At 41.7% G+C, this 26326-nt stretch overlaps 1 protein-coding gene across 2 annotated transcripts in view; it reads left to right on the top strand.

The window, feature by feature from the left end:
* XB5969698.S (provisional ortholog of laminin subunit beta 4 S homeolog) overlaps positions 1-26326 on the top strand; it is a 98803-nt gene that overhangs the window by 42985 nt on the left and 29492 nt on the right. For both annotated transcript variants that reach the window (XM_041561747.1, XM_018261427.2), the window contains 20 exons: positions 122-195; positions 753-941; positions 1964-2027; positions 2523-2725; positions 2876-2996; positions 3760-3948; positions 4225-4404; positions 5001-5113; positions 5187-5266; positions 5349-5505; positions 8747-8899; positions 11802-11963; positions 14492-14613; positions 15256-15376; positions 17367-17559; positions 17815-17958; positions 20610-20841; positions 20957-21120; positions 24009-24233; positions 25019-25233. In XM_041561747.1, coding sequence (XP_041417681.1) covers positions 122-195; positions 753-941; positions 1964-2027; positions 2523-2725; positions 2876-2996; positions 3760-3948; positions 4225-4404; positions 5001-5113; positions 5187-5266; positions 5349-5505; positions 8747-8899; positions 11802-11963; positions 14492-14613; positions 15256-15376; positions 17367-17559; positions 17815-17958; positions 20610-20841; positions 20957-21120; positions 24009-24233; positions 25019-25233 — 3101 coding nt within the window. The remainder of the gene's footprint in view (positions 1-121; positions 196-752; positions 942-1963; positions 2028-2522; positions 2726-2875; positions 2997-3759; positions 3949-4224; positions 4405-5000; positions 5114-5186; positions 5267-5348; positions 5506-8746; positions 8900-11801; positions 11964-14491; positions 14614-15255; positions 15377-17366; positions 17560-17814; positions 17959-20609; positions 20842-20956; positions 21121-24008; positions 24234-25018; positions 25234-26326) is intronic.

Raw genomic sequence — 26326 nt, 5'->3', positions numbered from 1 at the left:
CAGGGTGATCAAAAGTGATTAGCTAAGTCAGTGAACCTGCCAGCTGAATCGTTCACTCTGTTTTAAGGATTTTTATGGCTGGATCATTCGAAACGATTAATTTCTGTATTAATGTTTTCAGGAGTAGAATTAGTGAGCATTCGCCTGGATCTAGAAGCAGAATTCCACTTCACTCATCTCATTATGAAATTTAAGGTAGGTTCCTGTACATTGTACAAAGCACACGAATATGTGCCGAGACCACTGAAAGTTGACTTTCAGAATTGGCCCGGCAGAGTACAACAAAATCTTCCAGTAGATCCAAGCTCTTGTGTTCCTCAGACAATAGGGCTCATGTACATATGCGTGCATGCACATTGGTGGCTTGGAGGCCATACAGGTTGCCTAGGGCACCTGGCTGACTTGGCCCAGTACTGGTTGTACCTACAACCACTTTTCATTAAACTTGTGTCAAAATGAGCTCCTTGAACTTTCATATTGTTGCGTTCAGCCCTGCTCAGTCCCAATCAGTCGCTGATGATGCAGGGGAACCTCTTCACCAGATAGCAGAGCCGGCAGTTCCCTTCGCACGCTGCAGAAATTGGCTCAGCACAATTGTTCCTAAAGAATTGGGCACAGATATCACTCTCATGGAAAACACCAGAAATGATGCCGGGCAGCAGACGTTGAAAATGTTTGACACCACTTTGAATTATTTGCAATGAAGCACACACACATTTGCATTTTAATAACTATTTCTTTGCTTCCCGTAGACATTCCGCCCTGCGGCCATGCTGATAGAGAGGTCTGCTGATTATGGACGTACATGGAAGGTGTATCGTTATTTCTCATACAACTGCACCAAGATGTTCCCTGGGGTCCCCATCCATGCACTCCAGAAGATTGACAATATCATTTGTGACCAGCGCTATTCAGACATTGAGCCATCCAGTGACGGAGAGGTTTGAAGCTATGGTCATTTTCAAATCTATAAAAGCCATGCTACCCTAGATCTAATGGAAACCAGACCTTCATCCCAACATCTATTCGGAATTACTATTTCCAGCATTCTAATATAAGAAGTAGAATTATAGTATTTGCCACCAGCTGGAGACCCAGGGCACTAATGCACCGATGTCATAAACATTACCGTGCATATTTAATTTCTTCGTACAGTTTCAGAAACCAGATTTTATATTGCAAGGAATAGCCAATCACTTATTCTCACAAGGACGTTTCGTTCTTAAAGGAGAAGGAAAGACTAAAACTAAGTAAGCTTTATCAGAAAGGTCTATATAAATACACCAGTAAACCCTCAAAGTAATGCTGCTCTGAGTCCTCTGTCAAAAGAAACACAGCATTTCTTTCCTTCTATTATGTGCTCATGGGCTTCTGTATCAGACTTCCTGTTTTCATCTTAAACCTCCATTGCTAGGGCTTGAGCATGCTCAGTTTGCTCCCCTCCCTTCCCCCCTTCCCTCCTCCCATCCCTGCTGTAATCTGAGCCCAGTGAGCAGAGAGAGACTCAGGCAGGAAGTGATATCACACCAAGCTACTATCGCAGCTGCTATCCTAAACAAACAGAGAGTTTTTAAAGCTGTTTACTTAGGTATGGCAAAGCATTCTGCAGAATAAATATAGTGTTATAGCTTGCACTATTGTGGCTAATCTATTGGCAATAAATACTTCAGTAGCCTTCCTTCTCCTTTAAAATGATTCACCTCATGGTAAAAATACTCATGCAATTTAGCTGCATGTTCCTTGTGGTAGATAATTGTAGTTTAAGGCATATGCTAAAGTAGTTAGTTGACATGTCTGGAAAACGAAAGAAAATAAATATTTCAGACCTGCATTACTCAACATCTTCATTATTCAAGGCAAAAGGAATATTTACCCTTTATAACATGCTATTTACCTAAATGTGTCAGTATGAAATCAAATTGGGTTAATGCTGGAATTAATGAAATACATTTTTGCCTTTTAGGTGATTTTTAAAGTACTTGACCCTGCCATTCCAGTGGAGGATCCATATAGTGTAGAGATTCAAGGTAGGTCCAGCTGGAATGATATTTGTATATTCTTAGCTCAAACCAAAGGGATTTTGTGGTTCATGAAATATTATTTTTTCCTTTAAAGAGGGTCCTTAATGATGAGAGAGAGGGGTGTCGCTGAATATTTGAGATTTTAGCATGTTTGTGTCTACTTGCATGGTGTGTGTCAGTCTAGGTAACTTCTCTGTGTGTGCTTACCACTTGCTATGCCTGCACCCATCTATGAGTTGTCAAAACCCACCAATGCAAGTCCTTGTAAACATGTTCTGATGTTAGAAGACAGGAGAACAGAATTTAAGAAGGTGTCAGTGTGTTACAATGGATATACGTATAATGTTTAAGGGGGGACTTGGTCAACCGAGAAGGAAGTATATTGAATAAATTACATTACAGTCAATCATTCCACTTCATAACGTAGAAGCACATGTATGGCATTGTACACCATCTGAAAATATGAGGTTGGTCAAAGAATCATTATCTTCTGTCATGCAGAACTTCTTCAGATTACCAACCTGAGGATTAATTTCACCAAACTCCATACGCTTGGAGATAACCTGTTGGACCAGAGGCCAGAAGTTCTCCAGAAGTATTATTACTCTGTGTATGAGCTGGTGGTGAGGGGAAGTTGCTTCTGCTATGGCCACGCCTCAGAATGCTCCCCTGTGGAAGGAATTGAAGCAGGAGTGGAAGGGATGGTAAGACATATCTATTAGTCACAGGGGCCTATACTAGTTAATTCAGATGCACCTAAAATATGCAATGCTGCATAGGTGGCCTTCACAAGCAAAGGATACACTTTTGAGCATGGCTTGAAGAGAAGCTTCATGGTGCCATTCCTCTTATAGATTCATGGAAGATGTATATGTAAACATCATACTAAGGGCCTAAACTGCGAGCAATGCCAAGACTTTTACCATGATCTCCCATGGAGACCCGCAGAAGCCAACGACCCTCACACCTGCAAACGTAAGATGTCTTCTGACTTCTTCTGAAATAAATGTCTTAGGTTTTTTTGGAGAATCATGTAATATCAATGAGCCCAATACGTGAAAGGCGGCGGTTAGGCCGAAGCGTGAGCCGATCCCGGGACATTGGGTTTTACTCTGGGTTGTGGGATACTGAACGTTACACTGGAGCAGGAACAATGGGGGGTTCAATTAGGTCAAGAAGGATGAGATTTGGGTTGAGCACTTTGTGAATTGATGGGACTATGGCTTTATAGCCAATACACTGTTGTTTTTTTATATCTGAAACCATATTATGAGCTAAATGAGGCCCTGACTAGATAAAGGCTTAACCTCCATAGAGGGCTTGAACTGAAAAAGTCCAACAATAAACTGAGTTAGAATAATGAAAGCAAATATCTGATTGGTTTCTGTGGTTTACTGGTGCAGGGCAGGAGCTTTGTTTGCCCATGATACTAGGCCCACTTTAAGAACCTTAGTATTGGTCCCATTCCTACCAAACATTCACAGAAATAGCCTTGTCAGTGTTTGCTAGGAAAAGGCCCTACATGTTGTGGATAATCTTAATAGGTAATCTTAATAAGGCATTAACATTTTTCAGCTTATTGTAAAACTTGATCTTTTGTTGGAAATAATTCTGTTAAGGGGATAAGAACATTTCAAAAACTACAGTGCACCTAAATCTTAAATGCCAATATGAGACCAATAATGTATTTATGAATATAGTAGCTTGCTACAAATGACCTGGTGATATCTTTATTTAGCGTGCAACTGTAACAATCACTCGAGGAAGTGTCACTTTGATATGGCTGTGTATCTGGCTACTGGGAAGGTTAGCGGGGGTGTATGTGATGACTGTCAACACAACACCATGGGACGCAACTGTGACCTCTGCAAGTCCTTCTATTACCAGGACCCCCGGGCAGACATCCGAGCAGACAATGCCTGTATCCGTGAGTATGGATTGTCTCCGACATCTTTCCACTCATGACATTTTGCACACAAAGTTGGAATATCCTTGTAGAAAATTCCCTAAAGATGCACCAAACCTAGGATTCAGTTCACATATTAACAAGGGCATTATGCTTAGCCAAATCCCAAAATGGTGATGGTTCATGATTCTCTGCTTCTCCTTCTCCTGGATCTGTTCTCACTTTCCAGTGTTTCAGGCCTAGATCCACATGATGTGGCTACATGCTGGGAATTAATCCATATGACTTCTCTTCCAGCTTGTGACTGTGACCCTGTAGGGTCTTTGGATGGTGGAGTCTGCGACAGTCACACCAACGTCAACTTGGGCATGATTGCCGGGCAATGTCGGTGCAAAGAGAACGTGAAGGGAGAACGTTGTGACAGCTGCAAAGTGAACTTCTATGGGCTGAGCATGAACGATCCAGTTGGGTGCCAGTGTATGTATCTCAGGAACTCACCAGTGGACCATCTACTCTTTAATCATCATCATATAGCAGCAGCAATTTACAAAAATGTAACAAACAATGGTTTATAGATTATAGGAGTAGAGGGCCCTACTCACAAGAGCTTACAATTATGCCAAGTCATTTAAGATAGGGCTTCTCGTAATTACAGTTCAAGAAGTTCATTGCCTAATGTTTCCCAATGGGCCAAATGTTTTTTTCCCAACTCAAGGTTTCCATTAAAGGAGTTTTAGGTCTCCACAGGCCCAGATTTGTGGAGAGGCCACCAAGGCCCGGGCCTAGGGTGGCAAGATTTTAGGGGGCGGGATACTGTCCAACCACACCCACATTGGTTCAGAAACACTGGAGATACAATAGTTTTTTTAAATTTTCCGTGTGCCAATCCCTATTGCTCCAGTCCCGATGATGAAAATTTTATCAAATAAAAGGGAGGGTATGGGGCAACGATCGACAGCAGGCCTAGGGGAGCCCACTATGTAAATCCAGCCCTGGGTCTCCACCTTCTCCAATCCACATTCTGTCTTTGGTAAATTTCCCATTTCATTTTTGCCTTTCTCCTTGCCCCTCAGCCTGTAGATGTGACCCACGTGGGATTGTTGCAGGGAACACTCCATGTGACCAGATTAGCGGTGACTGTTACTGTAAGCGCTTTGTGACTGGTCGCTTCTGTAACCAGTGCCTGGTGAGTGAGCTGCGGTACAGTGTTATCATTGGCACTTTGCCATGAATTGATGTATTTTTTTTTCACCTGCCAGTTGGAGTATTGGGGTCTCAGCAATGATATCACTGGATGCCGTCCTTGTGACTGTGATTTTGGAGGAGCCTATAACAACAAGTGAGTTGTAACCAGAGTACAGGGTTAATTGCAGATCTGGGGAAAGCAGTGTCTGTATGTGATTCCTGCGTTGTACCCCCAGGTGCTCCTTGGAAGATGGACAGTGTGACTGTCGCCCCAACATAATTGGCCGCCAATGTGGAGATGTGCAGCCAGGGTACTTCTGCATGCCTCTGGACTACTATACGTATGAAGCCGAGAATGCCAAGGGACTCTCCCCAACAGACCCCCAGTTACCTGTAAGTGGGACTGTGGGAAATGTAGATCTTTTTCTGTAGCTTAAAATTTTATTGGCCAAGGACCCTCTATCTCCACAAACCTTCAGAACGGTATTTTACACACACATAATATTGAAATTGCATGCGACTCAGGTCCTCTTATTGTCTCGGCTACGAACACCATTGTCTCTATATCCAGTATTACCTACACATGCTAAATCATTGTACAGGTATGGGATCTGTTATCCGGAAACCTATTATCCAGAAAACTCCAGAAGTACGGAAAGGCCCTCCATTTTATCCAAATAATGCAAATTTTAAAAAATTATATCCTTTTTCTCTGCAATAATAAAACAGTACCTTGTACTTTATCCAAACTAAGATATAATTCATCTTTGTAGGAAGCTAAGCCCGCCTTTTGGTTTTATTTAATGTTTACATTATTTTCTAGTAGACTTAATGCATGAAGATCCAAATTACGGAAAGATCCGTTATCCATAAACCCCATTCCCAAAGATTCTGGATAACATGTCCCATATCTATACTTTTTACTATGTCGGCTTGCATGTTGCTATTGGGGAGGATAGGACTGCATATAGAACTCCACACACTCTACTGTACTGTAAGAAATATTTTCAGCTGTTCATCACATCCGCAGGCCACCATGGGGCCTCTTTCTCACTCAGGTGCCTGCCTGTTAGCCAAACAATATCCTAATCCTTTTCGTTTTATCTCAAAGCCCCGTCTCCTCTTGTGTGTGTGTATAGGGTCATGGCATGCAAGGGGACAATGTTGCTTGTTTTGTATAGTACTTGTCATGTCTAGTTAACAGTTTGCATTTGGGGACAGCTTAACTCATTTATACTTCTTGCATGACTGGATATAGTCTATGTCAGCGCTCACCAACTTTTTTGCCACTGGGATCGGTGTAAAGCCCTCATTTTTTTTTTCAAGGGCCAGGGGTGAACTGCACACAGCACTTACATTTTCGCCACGGCCCAGCGGTTGGGGACCCCTGGTCTATGTAGTTACAGTATTACTAGGGTTACACAATCTGGATTGTTCTAGTGTTCATTCGATTCTATAAAGAATCTATCAGCAGAGCCGTCTTTTGTGATGGGCCCGAACTACAGCAAATACAATACTACTCTCACCGCCCTATTGATTCCCAGAGACTATTATCCCACTGTTACTATAGGCACCATCTCTCCCTACTATACCTGCTATCCCACAGTCACACTCCCTTCCCAGAGACTATTATCCACTGTTACTATAGACACCATCTCTCCCTACTATACCTGCTATCCCACAGTCACACTCCCTTCCCAGAGACTGTTATCCCACTGTTACTATAGACACCATCTCTCCCTACTATACCTGCTATCCCACAGTCACACTCCCTTCCCAGAGACTATTATCCCACTGTTACTATAGGCACCATCTCTCCCTACTATACCTGCTATCCCACAGTCACACTCCCTTCCCAGAGTCTATTATCCCACTGTTACTATAGGCACCATCTCTCCCTACTATACCTGCTATCCCACAGTCACACTCCCTTCCCAGAGACTATTATCCACTGTTACTATAGGCACCATCTCTCCCTACTATACCTGCTATCCCACAGTCACACTCCCTTCCCAGAGACTATTATCCCACTGTTACTATAGGCACCATCTCTCCCTACTATACCTGCTATCCCACAGTCACACTCCCTTCCCAGAGACTATTATCCCACTGTTACTATAGGCACCATCTCTCCCTACTATACCTGCTATCCCACAGTCACACTCCCTTCCCAGAGACTATTATCCCACTGTTTACTATAGGCACCATCTCTCCCTACTATACCTGCTATCCCACAGTCACACTCCCTTCCCAGAGTCTATTATCCCACTGTTACTATAGGCACCATCTCTCCCTACTATACCTGCTATCCCACAGTCACACTCCCTTCCCAGAGACTATTATCCACTGTTACTATAGGCACCATCTCTCCCTACTATACCTGCTATCCCACAGTCACACTCCCTTCCCAGAGACTATTATCCCACTGTTACTATAGGCACCATCTCTCCCTACTATACCTGCTATCCCACAGTCACACTCCCTTCCCAGAGACTATTATCCCACTGTTACTATAGGCACCATCTCTCCCTACTATACCTGCTATCCCACAGTCACACTCCCTTCCCAGAGACTATTATCCCACTGTTACTATAGGCACCATCTCTCCCTACTATACCTGCTATCCCACAGTCACACTCCCTTCCCAGAGACTATTATCCACTGTTACTATAGGCACCATCTCTCCCTACTATACCTGCTATCCCACAGTCACACTCCCTTCCCAGAAACTATTATCCACTGTTACTATAGGCACCATCTCTCCCTACTATACCTGCAATCCTACAGCCACAGTCCTTCCCAGGAAACTATTAACCCCTAATGATACTGGCCAAGATGTAATTTGACATGTGTTATTCAACTTTTCCATACACTTCCTTGCAGATACAGTGCTTTACAGTCATACAGGTTGGACCCGGGTGGATTCTCCTGCTGGGACTCCCCTTGTAGACAGCTGTGTCTGGCTAAATTCCAGATTATACTGCTTTTAAAATTTAGAATATCCTTTGGGTGCCAGAAATCATACCAAAACAAAAACTCTTTTAGATATTTCTTTCATCCAAATAGTTTGAAAAAGCAGTAATAACACACCAGCATAGGTGCTTATTACTGAGAAACCTGCTTATAGAAGAAGGCAACTGTTAATATTTTTTTGCAGAAGTCTGTATTGGTGTGGGACATTTTCATATCTTTTTGACCTAGGAGCACTGTAGATAGTTGGGGGCCCAGGAGTATTGAGAATATACTGGAATGTTGATTCATGAGCAGTTTAAATATTATGTTTCAAAATAGATTTCTTAGCCAAGGCTTTTGTGGGAGATTTTCTGCAGGGCCAAGTAAATGCTAATTATGCCACTGTTTTTGTCCAGCAGAGGTAATATATTCTAGTAAAGGCAGTTCTGTAAAACGTTATTAATAAAAGTATCATAAAGATAACCGACAAATTGCTGTGCATTGAGCTGGAGTTATTTGAGAAGAACTGTCTCATTGTAAAGTAATGGACAGACCATATTATTATGTAAATGAGATGATTGTGTGCTTGTGCATATGAATGATATTTCCCTACAATGGAATAGATTTTTCTTTACTGTTTAATGACCTGAACTATACAGTAATTTATCACGGTCCATTGCAGGGTTCTCCCAAACCTGAGGCTCAGACTGATTGCTTGGAGTATTACAATGGTATCCAGAATGGCAAGAAAGTGAGGTTGCGACGACAAAGGAGAATGGCCCGTGTGCTGCATCAGAGGGCTTCCCAACGCCGTGCACGGCAACTCCAGCAGAAGGTGGGCTAGCCAGGGTGCCAGAGGATATGGAACAACCAGTATTACTTTCACAATGTCCAAAACAAAACAGGAAAACCTCTGAGAACATGTATCAGTGATACAGTGAATGTGGGATTCAATTCCTAAAACCCTTTAAAGGGTTTGGATTTGGCTGAAACCTTGGGGTTGAACCCAATTTGATATCTTGTCATTGGAATGTAATCATCTGGACAAGATAACTAGGGATGGGCGAATTTGTGGTGTGCGCCAAAAAAAAAAAAAACGAGCATCAAAAACATTTTGCCGCGCGACAAAATTTTTTTGACGCCTATAGACTTTAATGGGCGTCGGCGACAATTTTTGGCGAAATGAAATGGCTCAGATTCGCCCATCCCTAAAGATAACAAATTATTTCTCATGAGCAATTCAGGCAGCACTCCGGATAAATTAGATGTTTATTGCAACATTAGAGTAACAGCATCGCCTTACGCGTTTCAGGAAACACTCTCTTAATCATAGGCATGCCTTACTTCTGACAAGGGGGCAGATTTCCTAAAGGGCAAAGTGGGCTTTGTTTAAAAAAGACAATCCACAGGGACATCCACAATTTACTAACAGACGTAGAAGACAATTTGCTAACGAAAGAGCTCAGTGCTAACAAAGTTTCGGGCCCTTTCATCAGGCAAATTTTTGCTCAGGGGAGCAATTGTTACTCCACAAATTAATCAAAGTGCGTATTTTCCACTGTTACCCTTTTCACCAGAGTCTGCTTCGCCAGCTTATACTATACCTGGAGAACTGATAAGATGAAGCTACATCCTCCTCAATCTTATGTCAGTGACATCATATCCTGTATGCCGGAAAGTCATAAAAAAAAGCGTCAAAACTAAATATATTTCGCTTAAAACATTTTTTAAACCATTTGAAGCTCATGCCACATTTGTTTTAGGGCGGGCTCATGTCTAGGACCTGTTTTGTCTTTATTTTGCTTCCTTCGACATTTTTAATGTCTCTAATAAATTTTAGACATATATATGACCTTTATGTACCCACCCTATTTCAATTGACCTAAGCGTAAGTGTGTTAACGAAGTTTCTCTAGGAAGAAAGTAACACTAGCAAAAGTTTGCTTAAAAATGTTTGAATGTTTGAAGGTCTTTTATGATAAACTGGTGGCAAAATTAATTTTGAAGCATCCCTATAACATTTGGGGGCAAATTTACTGAAGGAAGGCTTTGCCACAATTCGCGCAACTTTGTCAGACATTCATTTGTAGTGCAAATGCTTATTTATCGAAATGCAAAGATACGTCTTGGCTGGCGAACGCTGGCAAAGTTTCACCAATGAATATTCGTACATTTCTAAGCGAACGTTCACTAACGTTACTTTCTTCCTAGAGAAACTTCGTTAACACACTTATGCTTAGGTCAATTTGAATAGGGTGAGTACATATAGGTCATATATATGTCTTTATTAGAGATTCAGCAGTAAGGTTTATACGCACAGCAAGTTGCAGCAGGTCCTATTGCTGCCCCAATGCCTCCGTCCATGAACCCAATAAATCAATATAAATTCAAATTGTGGAACAGAAGGACAAAGTAGCAGGTTTAACTGCTAAAGTGCAAATTTAATGGTCCACACATACCATTAAATTTGCACTTTAGCAGTTAAACCTGTGACTTTGTCCTTCTGTTCCACAATTTGTCTTTATTAGAGATGTTGGTGCAAATGCCTGAAGTGGCCACTTATTATTACAAATGTCCAAGGAAGCAAAATAAAGACAAAAGAGATCCTCTAATGCCCTAGACATGAGCTCACCCTAAAACAAATGCGGCATGAGCTTCAAATGGTTCAAAACATTTTTTAAACAAAATTTATTGTACAACATTTAAATATAATCCCACTTTAAAATATGAAAACAACAACAGCCTTTTGACTTTTTTTTATGACTTTCCGGCGTACAGGATATGATGTCACTGACATAAGATTGAGGAGGATGTGACTTCATCTTATCAGTTAGCCAGGTATAAGCTGGCGAAACAGACTCTGGCGAAGAGGGTAACGTCGTGGAAAATTTTTGGACTAGGATCTTTCATCTGAGAGAAAATCGCCTGGCGAAAGGGTGCGAAACTTAGTGATGTACTCGTTCGCTAGAGAATTGTCCGCTAAGCCTGTTAGTAAATTGGCGATGCCCCTGCGGATTGTCTTTTTGGCAAATTTTCCCTAGCGAAGGCCACTTGGACCTTTAGAAAATCTGTCTGTCTCTGGTGGCATTATACCTACAGCTGAAGGCCTGACCTACATGATACACCAAAGGAAATATGTACCCATACTTATTTCCTAGATATACACAGAGCAGGATGCATAGATTTGTTAGAATTTCCCATCTCCCTACTTTATTTTTAGTCCCATTAGAAGAACTCTGAAAGGCTGTTGTCTAGAAGTGTAAAGAGCATGTTACAAATGTATTAGGGGTGTGGCTAGTTAAACATGGCACTTTTCATAGCAATTAAACTACTTTGGTTTCTTCATGACCTTCAACAAGAAAGAGCACGGATCTATGCCAACATAGTTATTCCCCTCTGCTAAGCACAATTGTGCTTGAGAATTTGGATTTATAAATTATTAGTTGCTTGGGTTGTTCCTGCTTCCCCATAGACCAGTTAACTGCAAGTAACTCTGACCCAGCTTTTTCCCAGCTAGATGTTAGACAGTATTTTTCCCAGTGCTTTTAATAATATGAATAGATTAGAGTTTATATTCCCTTGAGGCATCAAGATATGCAGACACACCCAATCTGAGCTAATTACCTGTTCATCCGTTGCACTTTAAGCATGAACAGTATAAGGCAGCTCTCAGCATGTATGGAGAGAGGGGCAGATCATCTCCATTCATCTGGAAACAATCTTCTTTCTTTCTTGCAGCCAGACGTAGAGGTAATCCGACGTGAGCACAATCCAGATCACATGGTCACTTGGACAGGCCAAGGATTTGCTCGAGTCCGAGATGGAGCTGGCCTCTTGTTCCAGATTGACAATATCCCTTATCCGATGGATTATGACATCATGATCCGTTATGAGCCAGAGGTATTCACCATTTCTAAATAGAAAGTATTAGAATAGGTTTAATAGTTTCAAGCAAAGCCCAATGGATATAATCTTTTTTTCTGTATGAAGATAATGCTGCTCCCACCAGACACACACACTAATTTAGCCCATTGATCTCTATTGTTTTTATGTAGTAGGCCAGTTGCACTTCCCAAGACCTTTTCAGGGTCCTCCTGCCCAAGGTTTCCACTAGCTTCTTCAGGATTTTATTACATTTATACTGTAATATAAAAAAGTAATACATATATACAAAACATGGTATGTAATGGTCAGTCAGTGTTACCCATGGGCAAACTAGGGTCCTGATAACCTTTTGGAGGAATACATATTGCCCTTGGGCCTCCGTTTTGGCAGCTGGTATCAAGCTTCCCTTTCCTTCAAACAAAGCCCAGAGAAAGGGGTGCATAAATGTCAATATTTTATTTGGAAAAATGATCCAGGACCATCATGCCCTCATGGTGGTCCTGGATCATTTTTCCAAATAATATATTGATATTTCTGCACCCCTTACTTTGTGATCATCTAAGAGTCAGAAGGCCGTGTTTTTAAGAGATGTACCTTAAAGCTCAGCAGCAGAGGGCCAAAGGTTGGAAATTCTTAGTATAAATACTGAAAATGTCAAACAGTTATTACACTCTGTAATATGTCCTTTGCATTTCGTCAACATTGTTCACCATGTGGCCCCATTGGATTGTGCAGGCCAATCATAACTGCCCTCCTTTCTCTATCCTTAAACCAGCCTTGAGCACATTGATTGGGTTGCTGTGAGAGTGTCCATCGGCGGGGATGCCCGCCACGCTGCTCCCCATCCTCTTCTGTGCCGGATCCTTAGTGCGCGTGGCGCACATCTCCTGTATTTATAGGCGCAATGGCGCCAAATTCAAAACTATTTAAAGGGGACTTGGCGTCCTATTCATTGCCCGTTATAGGTTAATCTCCTGTGAGTTCCTTGGTGCTATCTTGTATCTTGCTTATATATGATTCCTGTTGTGACCCCTGCCTGCCTGCCTGATTAATCTGTCTTCTGTGATCCTGACCCCTGCCTGGTAATCGACTATTCTAAAATCTGTATTCTGACCCATGCCTGTCTGACTCCTCTTGATTGATACCCTGGTTTTGACCCTTGCCTGTCTGACTCCGATTGTATTCCGCCTGCACCGACCCGGCCTGGTTTTGTCTACACTTTCTGCTTGCTCCTTGAACTGTGACCTTCTGCCCAAAGACTTTGCTAATGATTGTGCCCCTCTGCTCGTCCAGAACCCTTAGCTTGGCTCCTCTCTTTATAAGACCTGGCGGCATCCAATCAGCCGAGGGCTCCTCCCGAGGTGAAAGGTGTTAAAGGCAGAAACAAGAGCCGAGACCAGGAAGCCTAGCATTGGTTATGGATTTTCGGTGCCGATCGTGACAGTTGCACAATCAGGTCAAATTTAAGGTCAAAGATCCAGACATGATTCAGATGTTCCACAAAACATATTCCTACTTAGAGGGTGGGGTATTCCATCATTACTCAGGGGAATTCATCTTGTATCATAATGAGCCAAATTGCTATGCTATGAAAAACCATATCTTCTAATTCAGTTCTATATTTCCCCATAGATGTCTATGAACTGAATCTGACCCAGTATTGGGTGATTTAGGATAAATAAATGCTAATATTGTAGAAAATAAAATGTTATGCTCAGCATGTAAGGATTTGAAAAGGGGACATACAAATTTATATTTCCCATGGTTCAAGTATGGGTATCTGTGAATGTATTCATATACATGCAAGTTGGTTTTAGCATTAATCTGCCTTTCAACTGTGCCCAGTGCGTGACTGCAGAAGATTAGAGTCGTGCAACCAAACGCTAATCTAACCAGACAAATATGCACGGGTTGCTTTTCAGGACCCCTACATCACAGCGCAAATGTTAAATAGATATGTTGTCAGCTTCTGTGACCTTGGACTGGCACCACTTACCTTTGTGATGATATAATCACTAGACATTTGTGTTTGCTCCAGCAGGAAGGCAAAAAGAGCCCATTCCTATTCTCCTAACATTCCCATGTCACAATGGTATCCAGTTATTTAAATTTATAATGTAATGTAATGTAGAATTTAACATTATAATAATAACATTGATAATTATTACTATTATTATTATTAATAATAATAATAATAATAATATAAGGATTTAATGTGCTGGTCTCTAAAGGGAAGGAGCATATTCTCCAGCCAGTTAGTTGTTCCCATAAGTCTTCCACTCTGGTGCCATCTAAATGTAGCGATGCTGAGTGGTACACAGTGCACAAGGTGCAGGTGCATATAAATAAAATGTAAAAATTGCCAAAAGCTCAGACATATATTGATTATGGAGTTCAAATAAAGTCTTTGACCCCAATACTCCAGCATAGCTCTTGCTAACAGAGCCTTTTTCAGGATGTTATCAGGTTGGAAGCATCAGAATGGCTGAATGTTACAAAATACCCTCTTACATGAAGCTTGCACTCACCTTTTCTCCATGCAGTCCGCCGAGGACTGGGAAGCCACTGTCAGCGTGACATCACGGATATTACCCATGAGCCCCCGTTGTGGCAACGTATTGCCCTCTGAGCAGATATACAAGGAAAAACTGCCGCACACCGAAAGGTACGATTGCAATGCGATATAAATGATCTTGGCCACAAATCACATTGATACCTGACACCTATGACTAAGCGCCGGAGGGTGTGAAACGCGTAAGGTGGGCCATGTGGGGTCAGTATGTATCATAATACTTTTTAAAAAATGTGAATAATAAATATTTGTTTTTACTGAAGATGAGTCTTGGGACATATATCTTATGATATAAAAATTTTGTGGGTTGATGGCCTTTTGAACCGGGGCATGTCCCTTTGACTCTGCCGTAGGCTACTGGACTCCTGATTATAAAATACTCAACAGAGACCCAACCCATGATATAAGACTTGTCCCACCAACAACTGGAACCATTGGGAGATACAATGATGTATTAGTTGGTGGCTATGCAGGGACAGAACTATCTATAGCCAGGGCAGTGATGCTGGTGCCCAGATGCTTTAGATGTCCTGTTCTGGAGGGTGAAGCCATTACAGTGTTTTTTAATAGATTGCTTGGGAAAGGGACACAGATAACTTCTAATACTAGGTCCCCCCATGGTCCCGTTTGTCCTATTTACACAGACATTGTTGTTTGAGATTTAACATTGTTTATGTAGACCTGGTTTCTTTATGGCACAACTCAATGTCCATACAACTTCTTTTCCGCAAACAGGTACTTGGTCCTCCCAAAACCCTTCTGCTTTGAAAGCAACAACCAGTATGAAATCAGTATCCGATTCCAGCGCTGGGGAGCAGCCAACCGTCACCCTGCAGCTTTCATTCTCATTGACTCGGTAATGGAGCTCTCCTATTCTCCATATTCCCGTTTCTACATTTCCAAAAAGTTATACATTCACTGCAATTGTATTCACTCATATAAATTATCCTTATGCCTTACATATGAGCACATTGTGCCATTGAGTTTCCTATTTATCAAATGTCAACAATGGAACATTCACTGCTCTTTCCGTCAGTTTTGGAAATGGTTAGTTATATATTTCTCAAAATGATCGATTGGTAGTAGTGATTCCAATTCTTCTAATCCAAAATAAATTGGGTAAATAGGTACTTCCTACAGTTAATGGTGGGATTGTGGCAGGTTTGAGCTGTTGATGTAAAAGTAATATTTTGGATGAAGTTGATGTTGAAGTTCTTTAGAAGATTTGAAGAATGGAGGTTCCGTCTAAATATATGGAAGGTGAAGATTGGTGAAGATGTGGAATTGTCTCCCTGAATCAGTGGTACAGGCTGATACATTAGATAGCTTTAAGAAGGGGTTGGATGGTATTTAGCAAGTGAGGGAATACAGGGATATGGGAGATAGCTCATAGTACAAGTTGATCCAGGGACTGGTCCCATTGCCATTTTGGAGTCAGGAAGGAATTTTTCCCCCTCTGAGGCAAATTGGAGAGGCTTCAGATGGGTTTTTTTGCCTCTGGATCAACTGGCAGTTAGGCAGATTATATACAGACTTAAGGTTGAACTTGATGGACGTGTGTCTTTTTTCATCCTAATTGACTATGTTACTAAATACATCAGTTATGGATTCATCCTTATACTGACTTCAGTAGTCCAGAACTTTAAAGCACATGACTTCATGATTTCAGTTTCGGTTCAGCTGAACATTTTGGATTTGTCTGAATCCTACAAAAAGTGCTAGGAGTCACCCTGGATTTGTTGCAATGCAACCCAAACTTGAACACTGGGGCCCCAAATTTTATCAGTTCAGAGATTCTTCAAAAAAAATTATATTCTATTTCTATCTACTGGTACTGTACTGGCTACTGTACTGGTACATGTATATATAGGTATTTATCTCAATTAGTGATGAGCAATCTGTCCTGTTTCATTACTAAAAAATATTTCGAAAACTGCGGAAAAATTTGAGTCATTTGGGGAATGTAATATGTTTCATCAGCGCAAACATAAGTAGCCAAGATTTTCATTGTATCGTCCTTTTTGATCAATTTCAGCCCTCAACAACTTTCTCTTGCAAAGTTTGCGAACAAATGGCTTTTGCGAACACACGTAATGAATGTGATGAAATGTTGTTATAGCAAAGCGTTTTGCATCAAAATATTTTTTTTTTGTAAAGATTAATTTTTATTGAATTTTAACAAACTTAAAAAAGATAGAAGGAAGAAAAGCTAGTTAGAAAAGAAGAAAAAAAAGGGGGGAGAAGTACGACTGTAAGTTATCATCTATTGGTTGGTTGATGTGACTGGCGACTCAAGCCAAGGATTCCATATATTTTCACATTTCTTTGAGCATCCTCAGGCTAAGTACTTGAGCTTGTACAGTTCCATGGCAATGTAAGGGGAGAGTTTGGACATAGTTAACTTTTTGTTCTGGTCCACTAGTATATATGCTGCCCCCCCAACACTTTCCTTTACATAAGGGTACTAAGGGAAGAACTTGGGTTTTGCTGGAATTCCTAAAGGCAAGAAGTAACACTTATGAAAAAGAGGGGGCAAGCAGCCAATTTGTGGCACTACCATAAAAGTAATGAAAATAATTAATGGGTATAATAAAGAAAATGAAAAAATACTCACAGTTTACCCCAGTCTGTTGGTACATATGTACATTACCAAAACAAAAAGTATGAGATTTTTTCAAAAACAATAAACCAAACAAGTGGTTAAAAGTTCAAATCCATTTATTAGGACAATACAGATGAAGGTCCAACATACTAATTTTTTTAAGATGTAACACTTGACTAGTCCTCAGAACTGGTCATTGAGTTGAATTCTACTTCTCATATCATAACCCTCTGTTGCCCCACAGCTGGTGCTTCTGCCCAAGGTCTATGAACTCCCAGGCTTCCATGGAAATGACCCGGTGTCAGTGCATCACCGGGAAGAGATGGAACGGTACATGTGTCTGGATTCCTTTAAGATGGCCACCATGCCCGACCTGGCAGAAATGTGCATCAAACTTCTCTGCAGCATCTCTGCCATCATCCACGATGGAGCTCTCCGTGAGTTGTCCCCTTCATTCCCATTTACTGTGCAATTTAGGAGCTTTTGAAATTGCAGAGTAAGTGCATATGCCGTGTTAACTCATAGGGCGCATTTTCATTTTTTATTGCTACTGATCCTCTAAGAAATAACCATGTTGAAGAATGCATGTTATAGGTGGAATATCATCCAGCGGTAACTTCTTTCCATTTTTAGCTGCATGATAACAACATATGTAAGTAACACTCTACCCTGTACACGTGTGTATTTTGCAGCCTGCCTGTGTGACCTGCAGGGTTCCCTCAGTGCCGTCTGTGACAAGATAGGAGGGCAGTGCAAGTGTAAGCCTAATGTAATTGGCCAGAGATGTGACCAGTGCGCTCCAGGGACCTATGGATTCGGCCCATATGGATGCAGCAGTAAGTGGAGACTGGCTTTTTATTACCCTCTATATAGCAAAGTGATTATATCAAGCTGCTCCAGCTATCCGGTTACATGCCAGTGTGGATCTACAGCTGGGATGGACAATCCATAGCCATGCAGAATGTGCTCTTCATCAGGACAGTCCTGAAATAAGAACCCAGCTTGGACAATGTTTCCTCAAAGTAAGGTCGACCTTACGGTGGGTTGGGCAGATATCCAGTTATAAAAACAGGGAGGACTTGGGGTGAAGTCTAAAATCTCATGATTTTAATATGCTACCTGTTCCACAATAGCCACAGCCAGAACCCCCATTCTTCCGATGACCCGCTCCCACTTTCAGAAATGTGTGAATTGAATTTGGCCCTCCCAAAGCAGATTTGTAAGTGGTTAGATACAGATTCTTTACATAGACCAGTTCCAGTCAACTTGTCCTCTCTGTATGTTTTACCACCTCCCACCATTGTTATAAATAAAGTCTTGGTGGGGGCAATGGGAGATAACCGTGAACAAGAGCAGAACAGTCCTATAAGTGACTTGGGCTCTGAACAAGAAGTTGTAATGAGAAAAACTGAGTGATACCATATGGAAGAAATACAACAGAAAAGAAGGAGGGCTATGTTTGTTTGTTAAGCAGGATTTAAAAGCTTATATAAAGGAGTAGGTGATTTTAGAAAATGAGGGGCTGGAAGTCTTATGGGTGAAACTCTTCACCAACTGTAGAGTCCAGCAGATGAATTGTAGGGGTATGCTATAGACCCCCTAGAAGGAGGCTAAGCTACTGATGCAAATAGAAAAGGCTGCTAGTTTGGGTAAAGTAATGATAATGGGGAATTGTAATTACCCAGATATTGAGCAACAGTACTGCCAGGACAATTAATGGGAACAAGTTTATAAACTTGTTGCATGACAAGTTGTTGAGGAGCCAACCAGACAAAATGCTATTCTGGATATAGTGATCTCTAATGACCCAGAACTTATAGCAAATGTGCAAGTCATTGAACCCCAGGGCAATAGTGACCATAATGTCATATCATTTAGGGCTATTCCACACGGGGAGATAGCCACGCGTTTGCGGTCGCGGCGACAAAGCGCCGCGCCAGTCGCCGCGACCGGCGCAGGCGACAGTTTTGTATGGGCGCCTATGTAAAAACGCCTGTGCTAACCACACGAGGCGATGCGCTTTTCAACAGTCGCCTGAAAATGCCTCGCCAGGCTTTTTCAGGCGACTGTTGAAAAGCGCATCGCCTCGTGTGGTTAGCACAGGCGTTTTTACATAGGCGCCCATACAAAACTGTCGCCTGCGCCGGTCGCGGCGACTGGCGCGGCGCTTTGTCGCCGCGACCGCAAACGCGTGGCTATCTCCCCGTGTGGACTAGCCCTTAATGTCTGGTGCAAAAAACAAATATACATTGGGGCAACAAAAACCATGAATTTCAGAAAAGCTAATTTTAGTGCCTTGAGAGCTGCCCTTCCGAGCATAGATTGGGGCATTAAGTTTTTAGCTAAAAACACAGAACAAAAAAATGGTTGTCATTTAAAATGATATTAAATCGTTAGTGTTCTCAATTTATCAACAGGTTGAGAGTGTTGCTGCTAAATAATGTATCAGTTTGTTGTAACAGATACAAAAAGGCAAATGTGCTAAATCAGTTCTTTTCTTCAGTGTATACAATAAAGGAGTCTGAGTTCCCAGGCTCACTTCATAGGCTGGCATAGGATATGGTTCATAAAGCTTTAATAAAAATGTATGTGAACAAGGCTCCAGGGCCTGATGGCATACACCCCCTGGGTTCTTAGAGAGATTAGTTCTGTTTTAGACCAGCCCCTATTTCTGATTTTCTCAGAATCTTGTATGGTACCTATGGATTGGAGAAAAGCTGATGTCATTCCAATATTTAAAAAGGGATAACGATCTCAGCCTGGCAATTATAGGCCAGTAAGTATGACATCTGTGGTGGGCAAATTATTTGAAGGCTTGTTAAGGGATCACATTCAAAATGTCCTAGTGAATGGCATTATGAGCAGCAATCAGCATGGCTTTATGAAGGATAGGTCATGTCAGACAAATTTGATTGCTTTTTATGATGTGGTAAGTAAGATGCTGGACAGTGGGGGGAGGAGCAGTCGATCTATTTGGATTTTTTTCCAAAGTGTTTGATACCGTGCCCCACAAACGACTGCTTTCTAAACTGTGTGTTGGGCTCAATGAAGTCATATGCCCATGGATAGGAAACTGGTGAGAAATCTGGTTCTTTTTCCCTTAGGAAATCACCACATCTGGACACTCAGTTAAGGCTCATCTCAGAAGAGAACGTTTTATTAGATTAGCTGCACCAATGTTGCAAACAGCAATACAGCATTCGGCAGCTCCGGACAAAAGAACTGCCCAGTTCCCTTATACATACATAAATATAAATACATAAATAGGATTTTTTGGCTCCCTCTGGATCAATTAGCAGTTAGGCAGGTTTTATATAGACTTAAAAGGTTAAACTTGATGGACGTGTGACTTTTTTTAACCTAACTTACTATGTAACTATGTAACATGGGGCTGCCTTCCTGTAGATATCTTGTATCTGCAATGTAGTATGAGGTAGATTGATATCCTAAAGGCGTCCTCCTATTTGTTTGGTCTTTTTCTCCACAGAATGCGACTGCCACCCACAAGGTTCCACCTCCAGGTTATGCAATTCCTTCACAGGGCAGTGCCAATGTCAGAGCAACGTAGCCGGGAGACAGTGTGACCAGTGCTTGCCAAGGCAGTGGGGTTATCCTCAATGTAGGCCATGCCAGTGTAACGGCCATTCTGATGAGTGTGACCCCAAGACTGGGGCCTGTATTAGATGCCGAGATTTCACTACTGGACGCCACTGTGACAAGTAAGTTTTAACTCATGTTTAATTGGGTAGAGTGGTACAACAATTGAGCAACTCGAGTTAATTCAGCCACACTTGGGCACTGCTGTGCACTAATACACTTGGCCATCAATTTCAGATGTTTGGATGGATACTATGGGGACCCCATACTGGGCTCTGGTCAACAATGCCGACCCTGTCCTTGCCCAGGTTATCCTGGTAGTCAGAATTACCATGGAAGCTCCTGCTACGCCGACAAGGATTCCCATCATATTGTGTGCCTCTGTGCGCCTGGATATACAGGTGAGAAGGAATGTCAATGTGTGCCTAGGGAAAGAGTAGCACCAATGGGGAATCCATTTTCCAGAAACCCATTATCCAGTAAACTCCGAATTACTGAAAGGCTGTTTCCCATAGACTTTATTATAATCAAATAATCCAAATTTTTAAAAATGATTTTCTTTTTCCACCTAAATAGAAAATATATGGCATTGCCTAAATAGGGAATAGAAAGTACATGGCACTGCCTTGATATAGAATAGCCACCACCTGTCCTAAATAGTGAATATAAGGCATTGCATAAATAAGGAATATATGCCATAGCCTAAACAGAGAATATATGGCACTGTCTTAATCTAGAGTATTTGGCAACCCATAAATATAGAATATTTGGTACCACCTAAATAAAGAATATATGGCATTGCCTAAATATAAGGTACCAACTTAATATAGAATATTAAGCCTCACCTGCATAGTAACATAGTAACATAGTAAGTGAGGTTAGAAAAAGACACACATCCATCAAGTTCAACCTTTTTCGGTTTTTTTTTAATCTGCCTATCTGCCAGTTGATCCAGAGGAAGGCAAAAAAAAAAAAAAAACATCTGAAGCCTCTCCAATTTGCCTCAGAGGGGGAAAATTCCTTCCTGACTCCAAAATGGCAATGGGACCAGTCCCTGGATCAACTTGTACTATGAGCTATCTTCCATAACCCTGTATTCCCTTACTTGCTAAACACCATCCAACCCCTTCTTAAAGCTATCTAATGTATCAGCCTGTACCACTGATTCAGGGAGAGAATTCCACATCTTCACAGCTCTCACTGTAAAAAACCCCTTCCGAATATTTAGGTGGAACCTCTTTTCTTCTAATGGAAAAGACATACTGGTAACTAAAGCATTAGAGAGATTATTATATGATCCCCTTATATATTTATACATAGTTATCATATCACCCCTTAAGCGCCTCTTCTCCAGCGTGAACATCCCCAATTTGGCCAGTCTTTCCTCATAGCTAAGATTTTCAATATCTTTTACCAGCTTAGTTGCCCTTCTCTGTACCCTCTCTAATACAATAATGTCCTGTTTGAGTGATGGAGACCAAAACTGTACGGCATATTCTAGATGGGGCCTTACAAGTGCTCTATACAGTGGAAGAATGATCCCCTCCTCCTGTGACTCTCTGCCCCTTTTAATACAGCTCAAGACCTTATTTGCCCTTGATGCTGCTGACTGGCATTGCTTGCTACAGCCAAGTTTATCATCTACAAGGACTCCAAGGTCCTTTTCCATAATGGATTTGCCTAGTGCAGTCCCATTAAGGGTATAAGTGGATATTTTTACATCCCAGGTGCATGACTTTACATTTATCAACATTGAATCTCATTTGCCACTTAGCTGCCCAGATTGCCAGTTTGTCAAGATCCTGTTGCAAGTGCCACATCCTGGATGGAATTAATTGGGCTGATAGTTTTGTGTCATCTGCAAACACTGATACATTACTTACAATACCCTCCCCTAAGTCATTAATGAACAAGTTAAATAAAAGTGGACCCAATACCGAGCCCTGAGGGACCCCACTAAGAACCTTACTCCAAGTAGAGAATGTCCCATTAACAACCACCCTCTGTACCCGATCCTGTAGCCAGTTTTCTATCCATGTGCAAACGACGTCATTAAGCCCAACAGACCTTAGTTTAGAAAGCAGTCGTTTGTGGGGCACAGTATCAAACGCTTTGGCAAAATCCAAAAAGATCACATCTACTGCTCCCCCCCCTCACTGTCCAGCATCTTACTTACCTCATCATAAAAAGCAATCAAATTTGTCTGACATGACCTATCCTTCATAAAGCCACGCTGATTGCTGCTCATAATGCCATTGACTAGGACAAAAATTTGAATGTGATCCCTTAAAAAGCCTTCAAATAATTTGCCCATCACAGATGTCAAGTTTACTGGCCTATAATTGCCAGGCTGAGATCGTAATCCCTTTTTAAACATTGGAATAACATCATCTTTTCTCCAATCCATAGGCACTAGTGGTTGGCAAATTTATTTGGCAGGCGCGAATTTGCGGTGAATTTGCGTGATTCGCCGCCGGCGAATAAATTCACGTCAAAAAAAATTGTCACCGGCGTCCAAAAAAATCGGAAGACAGCATCAAAAACGGGCATCGTTTCGCGAATCTTTCGCCATTGCGTGAATTTTGGCGCAAATTCGCCCATCACTAATAGGCACCATACCAGATGAAAGTGAATCTGAGAAAATCAGAAATAGAGGCTGGTCTAAAACTAGACTAAGCTCTCTTAGAACCCGGGGGTGTATACCATCAGGCCCTGGAGCCTTGTTTACATTCATTTGTATTAAAGCTTTATGAATCATATCCTGAGTCAGCCACAGACTAGATTGAGCTGAGCCATTAGTGCAGCTATGAAGTGAGCCTGGGAACTCAGACTCCTCTATTGTATACACTGAAGAAAAGAACTGATTTAACACATTTGCCTTTTCTGTATCTGTTACAACCATACTGGTACCATTATTTAATGGAGCAACACTCTCAACCTGCATCTTTTTACTATTAATATATTTATAAAACTTTTTAGGGTTAGTTTTCACCTCCACCGCAATTAACTCTTCATTTCCTTTCTTTGCCTTCCGGATTGCTGATTTACAACATTTATTACAGTGTTTATATTAATTAAATGCAGTTTCTGTCCCAACAGATTTGTAGTTTTTAAATGCCTTTCTCTTCTTTCTTTACTTCTGAATTAAGCCACATAGGATGATTCTTAGAGCGAGTGTGTCTGGGCCAGTGGGGCCCAAAAGAGCCGAGGCCCACCAGGGTCTCAGTCCGACCCTGACTTTGGGCTGTGTCTGTTCTGGCTGTATGATCTTGACTCTAACACTCCACAGGGACACGCTGTGACAGCTGCTCTCCCGGTTACTTTGGGAATCCTGAACAGGAAGGCGGGGAGTGCCGGCCGTGCCAGTGCAACAACAACATCGACCCAACTGACCCCACGTCATGTGACTCTCATAGCGGCATGTGCATGAAGTGCCTCTACAACACAGATGGAGCTCACTGTGAAGAGTGTAAAGCAGGTTTCTTTGGCAGCGCCGTCCAACGAAACTGTCGCCGTAAGTGATTGATATCAGCCTATCGGCACATGGGGACTCCGTTTATGACTTATCATATGCCAACATTAAAGGGTTTGTTCACCTTTGAGTTGTTTTTTTTAGTATGACGTAGAGAGTGGTATTCTGAGACCATTTGTAATTGGGTTTCATTTTTTATTATTTGTGGTTTTTGAGTTATTTAGCTTTTTATTCAGCTGCTCTCCAGTTTGCAATTTCAGCCATCCAAAACGACCCTAGCAACCATGCACTGATTTGAATGAGAGACTAAAATATGAACAGGAGAGGCCTGACTAGAAAGATGAGCATTAAAAAGTAGCAATAACAATACATTTATAGAATTACAGAGTATTTGTTTTTTAGATGGGGGTCAGTGACCCCCATTTGAAGGCTGAAAGGAATCAGAAGAAGAAGGCAAATAATTAAAAAAAAAAACACCAATTCAGAAGCTGCTTAGAACTGGCCATTCTATGAAATACCAAAAGGTAACTTAAAGGTGAACCACCCCTTTAAATGTAAAGGGTAAATAGGCCATTTGTATAGTAATAGGATTCTGTACTATGTCCCTGTACCTGGGAATATAAACTCTTAAAGGGGAATTGACAGCTACACTGAAACATTGCCTTGGCAAAAAAACAGACAAAGGGGTGGGCTGATGACATTGGGAATGGACCAGTTATATATATGGGGGTGGGCTCATGACATGTGGGGGTGTTTGTATCATGTGGGGGAGTGGCTTTGACATTAGACATGGGTATTAGCCAGGTCTCACTTGTCTATCTCTTTAGGATGTACGTGCAATGAGCAGGGCACCCTACAATCCCACTGCATCAGAGATCTCTGCTATTGTGATCGGGTGACCGGGCACTGCCCCTGCAGAGCCAACGTGCTGGGCAAGAGTTGCGACCAATGTGTCCCTAACTTCTGGAACCTTGGGGGGAACCTTGGTTGTGAGCCCTGTGCTTGTGACCCGGCCCACTCCCTCCGACAGGACTGCAATGTGGTGAGTCCAATCAAGGATTGTGTCATTATTATTGTGTATTCATCAGTGCTACACTATAATAACTGTAATCAATACAACCGCAGACTCACACACAGATACACAATAATAGCTTATTATTATAACCCATTCTGTATTAGGCAGGTGTGTTATTTTGTAAAATTCAGACTTTAATTCAGAGTGGTTATAGTGCACAGCAGTAGAGCCTCATGGCTGAATATCAGCTCCTGAACCAACAAGAGACTGATAGTAAGAACCCCAGAAAACACTCATTATCGACCACATCTTCCCCTTTCAGCCTGTGAAATTAAGAATGAAATACTGTAACATTAACAATTATACCATGCATAAATTTTTTTAAAGTGAACTGAAAGTCACAACGAGTCTAAAAGGAGGACTTTAGCATTGTTCAATTAGATGCAAAGGTTTGCGATGAAGTTACTTCATGGTTGTCTCTCTCTGGTGTTGCACCTGTTGTACTATCATTGGTTTCAATGACCTGGGCAGAAGGTACTTGTTCCTCTGGAATTTGTAAAATATGTCTGCGATTCCTATGCAGGGTCTACCCTGTATCTGTATGAATCACATTATACAGTGTCGGACTGGCCCACCAGGATATCAGGAAAACTCCCGGTGTGCCCAGGTGTCAGTGGGCCCTCATGCTGCTAAACATTTGGCCTATCAGAATAAATAGGTTAAAAAGATGGAATAATAGATCATAGTATGTAAAGAAAAGAGACTAGGAGAATAGAGGTTGAGTGAGGAGAGGAAAAAAATTGTACTGAGGGTGAGGCCCTGGTCTAAAGTTTTTTGGTGGGCCCTTGTCCAAGGTTTTTTGGTGGGCCCTTAGTGTCCCAGTCCGAAACTGACCACATATGACCTTGGGCTCAGTCTGTGAATAACATTTGCGTGCGCTTCCCAAGATTTGGAACTTTGACTGTGAACTCTACTATTGTCACTCAAAGGTGGAAGTTCTCTGGAATGTTTGGCATGAACTTAATTTCTCTTGGTTCTAAAATTAAGCTTTTTGTACACCATTGTTTCATCTTGGTATGGTGATCCAAGTATAGGAGAAGGAAGAGGAACTCCAGCAGTA

This window comes from Xenopus laevis, chromosome 4S, assembly GCF_017654675.1.
Source record: "Xenopus laevis strain J_2021 chromosome 4S, Xenopus_laevis_v10.1, whole genome shotgun sequence".
Taxonomy (NCBI): Eukaryota; Metazoa; Chordata; class Amphibia; order Anura; family Pipidae; genus Xenopus; species Xenopus laevis.
This window is presented reverse-complemented; position numbering and strand designations above follow the sequence as displayed.